Here is a 7201-nt window from a genome sequence, read left to right on the forward strand (position 1 = left end):
TATATATATATATATATATATATATATATATATATGAGGAGTTTGGTTCACTGCTAATCTAAATGAATAGGCACACTTAACTGCTATAATTGCTCATCCATTAGGTTCTAAGTTCACAGTTAAGGCTGGAGCTAGGGATCAGTATTAAGCTTCCATGTTAGCAGGTATATATTGGTGGAAAAGGACAATAAAAACCAAAGCAGGACGAATATCTCAAGTCATTTATAATAATGTAATTAGGGTAAGGTGAATTTAAAGTCTTACAGCTGTTTCTGAGATATCCCAAGTGATAATCTAGCATGTCTGTACACTGGATATTCCCTTATCAGAGACAACGTGAGTATGTTTGAAAGTTCTAGGCAGGGAAATTCACAGTTTATAAGGAATAAAAATAGAGGAATAAAGAGTAGAAGTAGATAGAAGAATACAGACAGGAGAAAAGATGAACACATCATTTAAAATACTGCCAAAATACTGCCTGGATCTATCTGGATAATATCTAAGGGACTATTCATTCACAGAAGTATGGACCAATCACCATACCTTCTGGAAAAAGATGAATTGTGAACTTTTTTCTCCTGCTGTCCTTTCATACACACCAATATGAAAAATAATTGCCAGTTGTACAAAAGAATGAAAATATATGTAAAAATATATACAAAAGACATGTAAAATATTGCTGCCATACAAATCCATTGGCAAAAATCATGAATTTACTGAATACAATTTCTACAAACGGATATTATCAATAAAGGTTAAAAAACATTATAAAAACAATTACCTTGGCAGTTTTCTCACATCCTACAAACTTGACAGTACCGAGTGCATCAGATGGTTTTGATGGCTCCTCACCTCTAGCATTTCTATCAAAAGACAAGCAAAAACCAATCAATAGTTGAAGTGAAGTTGTGATGGGGAAGATAGAAAATGATTAATCACAAAATCAAGAGATAAAGAACAATCCCAATGAAAAATACAAATTTTCACAGATATAGAGACATAAATCCTTACACAGAAATAGGTAAATGTCTTTTAATTTTGTTGAATAAAATAATGATTAATTTTAAATAAACTGAAAAGTAAAAACAAGAGATATTTTGCCATCAGAAGGAAAAGTAGAAAATGGGATACACAGTGGAATAATTATTCCACATCTGGGATGGTGCTGCTGCTACACATAGAGATATAAGACCACTTCCAGAAAGAAAAAAATGTTACTTAACTGACTGGCATGAAGTCGCCAATACACACCAAATTCTTACCCATAGATGTTCTGTGTCCTCTCTTTGCCTTTTCTACCACTACTGCAATAGCTTCTGATCCTCAGAGCTAATTGCTCTCTTGCCACTCTGTCCAGGTACCACTGATACACAGACTAGACCCCAAACCAACATTAATGTCTGTTCTCCCTAGGCATTATTTCTCTCCTGGAATTCCCTTCCTGTCTATACTTTCCTTCCTGAAAATGCTCTGAGCATAAAGTAGTAAAACATCAGAATAATATACAAAATATATGCAAACACATACACACTAATACCCAAAGAAATAAAGAAACTGAGATGTTTGTACTTTTTGAACTCATCACTTCCTCTGCTATCAATATAACATCTAAAAATTAAAATTGAATTAATTGAATTAAAATTGAATCAAGTAGATATGAAAAGAAACTGCATGAGATGCCAATTGCAGTGACCTGGTAAGAGACTGAAGGTCAGAGATGTATAATGAAATCTGTTGACATTTAATACTATATAATATTATCACAAAATAAAGCCAAGTTAATATAATAGTGAAGTGTATGTCAATATAGTGACTGTAGCAGAGAAGGGAGTCTAATCTATTAACATACTTGGTAGTGTGTCTCCTTTTATATATATATCTCTCTCTCTTTGTCCCCCTCTTTGCATTTGTCTCTCCCACAAAGAAATATAATGTTGACCTTATTGGATTTATCTCCCTTGCTTACTATATAACTTAAGTCATATGAAATGTAATATTGGGAGTGTGTATTTGCCACTGCTTGTTTATCAGATATTATTACAAATTTAATTAATTGATATATAAACAGCATTATTGTTATTGATAACATATACTTATTTACAAATATACAAATCAGAAATAACTTTTAACATTGTTTTGTAAAAATTTCAAAACTATTTCAATTCTGAAATTTAGTACTCATTTCATTAATATTCATTCTCTATGAAATTTTAAAAAGTAAGATTACAATTATTGTAGTTATGTAACATTACCTGCTATTACTTGGGGTGGTAAAATATATATATTCCCAACATTAGGCATCATATGATGGTTAAAACTGTTGTTAATAATACTTATGTGGTGAGTAGTCAAAACAGATCATCTCCAGAGATGGCTATGCGTTGCTGAGGAAATCTAATTAGACCAAAGTATGTAAACAATTATTGTAGCAGGACCATTAGAGGGTAAGACAAAAATGCCTTGTGGTATTAGTTCCAGCTTTGTATATATTAAGTTCAAATCTCAACGAGATCAACTTTGCCCATCCATCCTTCCGGCATCAATCTTCTTCTCTTGCTGGCCTTATGCTAAATTAGAAACAATTAATTTAACTAACTTGACTGCTATTTTCCATGCAGATGAAGTCTCTGGGTTATTTCCTTGAATCATCAATGATATTGATACGCTAACATTTTGCTTTTCTAAATGCATACCTGTGGTGTGTGTCACACTTATTTCAAAGGAAGAGGTAAAAATGTTGAAGGGAGAGGTGTTAAAAGGTGTTAAGCAGAAGAGGCACAGTTAAAGAGAGTGGAAAAGCATGAGAGGGGGAGAGACAGAGAGGAAGTGAGAAAGAAAGACAGAAAGTGAGTGAGACAGAGTGTTGACTGCAAGGAAGGTGGCGTTCCTTTTTTGTTTTTAAATGTTTATCAGTCTTATCAGAGTAGGACTGCTGCATACACCGAAAGAAAAATAGATACATACATACATGGATACATACACAAATTGTTAAATTAAAAGCGGGAGAGAGGAAGTGAAACAGAAAGAGAGAGAGAGAGTGAAAGAGACAGTGAGTGGTAACTGAAAGGAAGGTGGCTTTCGTTTTGTGTTTTTAAATGTTTACCAGTATTTTCAGAGTAGACTGATACATACATCGAAAGAAAAGTAGATACATAGATACACAGACACATTGTTAAATCAGAAACAAATAGTTACAGCAAATATTAGATGTCCCTTTCAGTTTTCATTACCACACAAAGACAAAATTTAACGCGCAAGTAGCTAAGTACTCCACAGATTACACAGCACTAACGTACTTCTCAGAGATATTCAGCCTCATACAAAATGTGACAAGGCTGGCCACTTTCTATTACAGCTACAACTCATTTTGAATGGACTGGAGCAAGATAAACCTTCAAATGGTTGGAAGAAAACGGAAAAAGATCCTATATAGCAGAAGGACAACCTTTTTAGTCGTTAGGGTCACAGTGGGCGTTAATTCGGTCCTAACAGCGGCATTTGCAGGTCTCACAGCTCTGGAGGCCAAGCACTCAAATAAACACTGATGCACAGGCAGGTTTTATCAAACTGAACGTGAGTCCAGCACGAAGTGACTACACAACGGAATAGCAATTATTTCATCTTAACTTTCACTGCTTATACTGAACACAACATTTTGCCTTATGATATGGAACATTTCCTGTTTTTTTTAAAATGGCATTCCATCGGTTATGATGATGAGATTATTATTTATCTGATTAGCAGAACAGTCTGCTCATAAAATTAACACGCAAGTGGCTGAGTGGGCAGCAACATGGAGAAGAAGAGTGCCTTGTCCAAGAACACAGCGCACCGCCAGGAATCGTACTCATGATCTTTAGATTGTGGACTGAATACCCCTAACCACTGAGCCATGCACCTTCACTCTCTTAACCGTAGAGAAAAGGAGTGGAGTGATAGAGACAGGGAAATGAAAGCTTCAGTCATTTAAGATGGTAATTAGACTGAAATACAAGCGAATTTTTCTAGCTTCTTTACTTTTAACAATGAAGAAGAGGGAAAGACATTTAGTTATGAATACAGGGAAAGTCTTTCAGGTGTTTAGGTTTTCCTTCTGGGTGTTCTAGAAGGATTGAGTGTTAGCTCTCTCTTCTTGCCCCAATCCCTGGTATCTATTCACCTTGTTAGATAGTTCTTCATGTCTTTTAGTTTGTGGGGGGGGGGGGGAGACCATGTGTTTTTTAGGGATGTTTAACGTTTTCTGTACAAACAACAAAGAAGCCACTCCATCTCATAGGGTATAACTGTGAAAAGAGCCCAGAAAAATGGGTAATACCTACTACAAAATAGGTAGGGAAGAAAAGTTGCCAACAGGTGGCTACACGAAATTCAAGTCTATATTTTAAAGAGTGTCTTCTCCTATAGCCTTGGGCTGACCAAAGCTTCATGAGTGACTTTGGTAGACAGAAACCAGGTAGGCCATCACGAAATCACACTCTGCAAGCATCCATCAGTTGCTGGAATGTAGCTGAAACAACTTTTATACAAAACTAGAGCCAGTTAAATTATACAGACCTTCAAAAGTATTAATTGTTAGCAGCTTAATAATTCATCTTGTATTTGTAAGTAAGCATAAGAAAGATCTTATTTCGAGAACAAATTTCCTCTGGCCTAAGCAATGGGCAGTAATACTGTCTTAAAAATTCATCTAGTTGTGTCGAGAAAGCAGCACATACGAGAATTTTATTGTTCTTTCTTTTTACATGCACTGTTAGAGACACCCAATCTGGATAGCTGATCTTTTCAAACATTCCTATTTTTAACAGTCTGTCTAATTCCTTATTCACTTGTTCTACAAATGGTACATTACGTTTAGGTTTGAAAACTAGTAATGAATTCCCTGAAATTTTACTTTAAATTTATTGCACCGACCCAACTTCTCTGAAAAATCATCAGGAAACAACTTTTATCTTTTATCTTCTTTTTTTTTAAATTTTCGCACTCTGTATTAGAACTGGTGCATGATCTCAATACATTTAATAATTTTTAGATAAATCCCGTAAGTCGAACAGTTCCATCCAGTCAGTTCCGAAAAGGTTGCTTGTATTTTTCAATACATAAGCTTTTGTTTTTATAGACTTCCCACAAAAGGTAACATTACAAACAGTTTCCCCTTTAAAAATTAATTTAATTCTTGAGACTCCACATGAAATCATCAAGGTTTCTGTAGTGTAGGCTTCCTGATTGTTTTCCATGTGTTTTCATTAATTAAAGTAATGTCACTACCTGTATTTAACAGTAAATTTATGTTTGTATCATTAATTTTTACATTCACAAATTATTTGAGTCTCGTTTGTACTTCTTGTTGCTGATAAATTGTTTACATGATATTTTTGTTGGACCGTTTTCTAGGTTTTGTTTTATAGTGTAATTTTTTTATGACCTATCTTATTACACTTGAAGCATTTTCGATTTTTATAAGGACAGTCGAATCTGTAGTGTAATTCTCCACATCCAAAACATGGGTTAATTTTCTGCTTTTCATTACTTACTTTCGGTAGCACCGATTGTATACGAGAGCAGCTTCTTCAATTTGTTCCATATCATACCTTAGGTTTATTATTCTCTGAAACTCCTCAGATATTTCTTGTAGTGTTAACTTCTGATTCTGTTCTATTCTAGTCAGAATTCAGTTATAAATTTCCGCATCATTCCTTACCAATAAACCTTGGACAAAAGTTAAGCATTTAAGCATATGTGGTGTTAATTCATTGATTTTAAATCTCTCACATTCCTTATTAATGATTGCAGCATACGTAGTAAAATCTTCATCCTTTTTTTCTGGAATATTCATGCATTGCCAATGTTACATAAAGAGCGTTTTCCACTGAAAATCTTTGATTCACCGTTTCTTCAGAACAGATTTCACTTGGTTTCTTTGGTAATATGTAATTGAACTATTTCTTATGCTTGGCTGTTGCCATCTTTCTCAACACGTTAAGTTATTTTTTGCGTCTTGCAAGTTGCAGCATTCTTCTCTAAAAATTTCCTCATACCTTCTAAAGTAAGCAGAGAAGGTAGTGCCTTTCTCTGGGTTACATGCGAACTCTTCAATCTAGTTTGCGACAGTATCATGTCTGAATGAACTAGATGTATTTTTTGTTTTCTTCTGTATTAGTTGTACTAACAGTTGCTGTTGCTACTGAAATTCTGTTGTTGTTGCTGCTATTGTAGCTGCTGCTGTAACTGAATTACCGAAGCTAGTAAACCTTCTATGTTCAAACAAATAACTGTCCAGCAAGAGCTTCAAATAATCTTGTCACCAAAAATGTTATGACATAAGGCTACATATCTGGTGTAAAATGGTATTACACAAACAAAATAGTTGGTTGTGGTTATCTAAAAACAAGCTATTGCAGAAATACATGTCAACACAGAGCACACTCCATACTACTCCACTGTAGGTATGATACTCAGTATTCACTATTCAACTACTGACTGTTACATCAAACTAACATGGTAAACCAATATGGTCGAACTGACACCGTCAACTACCTGATAGTTCAATAATCAGTTCTTATTTATAGTAATCAGTTAGTCCAGTTTTAATCATGTTAGGGGTGTTCAGGTTTCTCCCATAAAAATATTATATAAGAAAATGGAGAGGAAAGCTGGCAGAGGTATCATTAGCACGCTGGACAAAATGCTTAGCAGCATTTTGCTCATCTTTACTTCTTGATTTCTAGTTGACTTTCTGAGTTGATAAAATATGTACCCGTTGAATACTGGGGTTGATGTAATCAATATACCCCCTCCTCTGAAATTGCTGTCCTTGAGTCAACCTTTGAAATCAATATTTTATAAGAAAATATAATAAAGTGATTATAAAATTTGAGTATGTTGTGGTGGTTATCACTTGCCCTCCATTAGGACGTCATTTTAGTTTCAACCCACAAAATTAGAACAAATCTCTCATTAAAAAAATAGAATTCAATATTCAGTGAGAGAATACAAGCTGCCTTTGTGCATTAGTCTCATCGAATATGTAAAGACTTTGAAGAACATCAAGATGAATGCAGTGCCCAAATCACTTGAAATTCAAGGAGGCAAAATGTAATACATCAAACTGCTTAGGGCTGTGAAAGCCAGATATCCCCCCACCATATATATATATATATTTGTATGTATGTATGTATATATATATATATATATATATATATAT

At 34.3% G+C, this 7201-nt stretch overlaps 1 protein-coding gene across 4 annotated transcripts in view; it reads right to left on the bottom strand.

The window, feature by feature from the left end:
* The window catches only part of LOC106881443 (transient receptor potential cation channel subfamily M member 2-like), a 405111-nt gene that overhangs the window by 247953 nt on the left and 149957 nt on the right, over positions 1 to 7201 (bottom strand). For all 4 annotated transcript variants that reach the window (XM_052974060.1, XM_052974058.1, XM_052974059.1 and 1 more), the window contains one exon: positions 782 to 863. In XM_052974060.1, coding sequence (XP_052830020.1) covers positions 782 to 863 — 82 coding nt within the window. The remainder of the gene's footprint in view (positions 1 to 781; positions 864 to 7201) is intronic.

The sequence above is a fragment of the Octopus bimaculoides genome, chromosome 17 (genome assembly GCF_001194135.2).
Source record: "Octopus bimaculoides isolate UCB-OBI-ISO-001 chromosome 17, ASM119413v2, whole genome shotgun sequence".
NCBI classification, from domain to species: domain Eukaryota; kingdom Metazoa; phylum Mollusca; class Cephalopoda; order Octopoda; family Octopodidae; genus Octopus; species Octopus bimaculoides.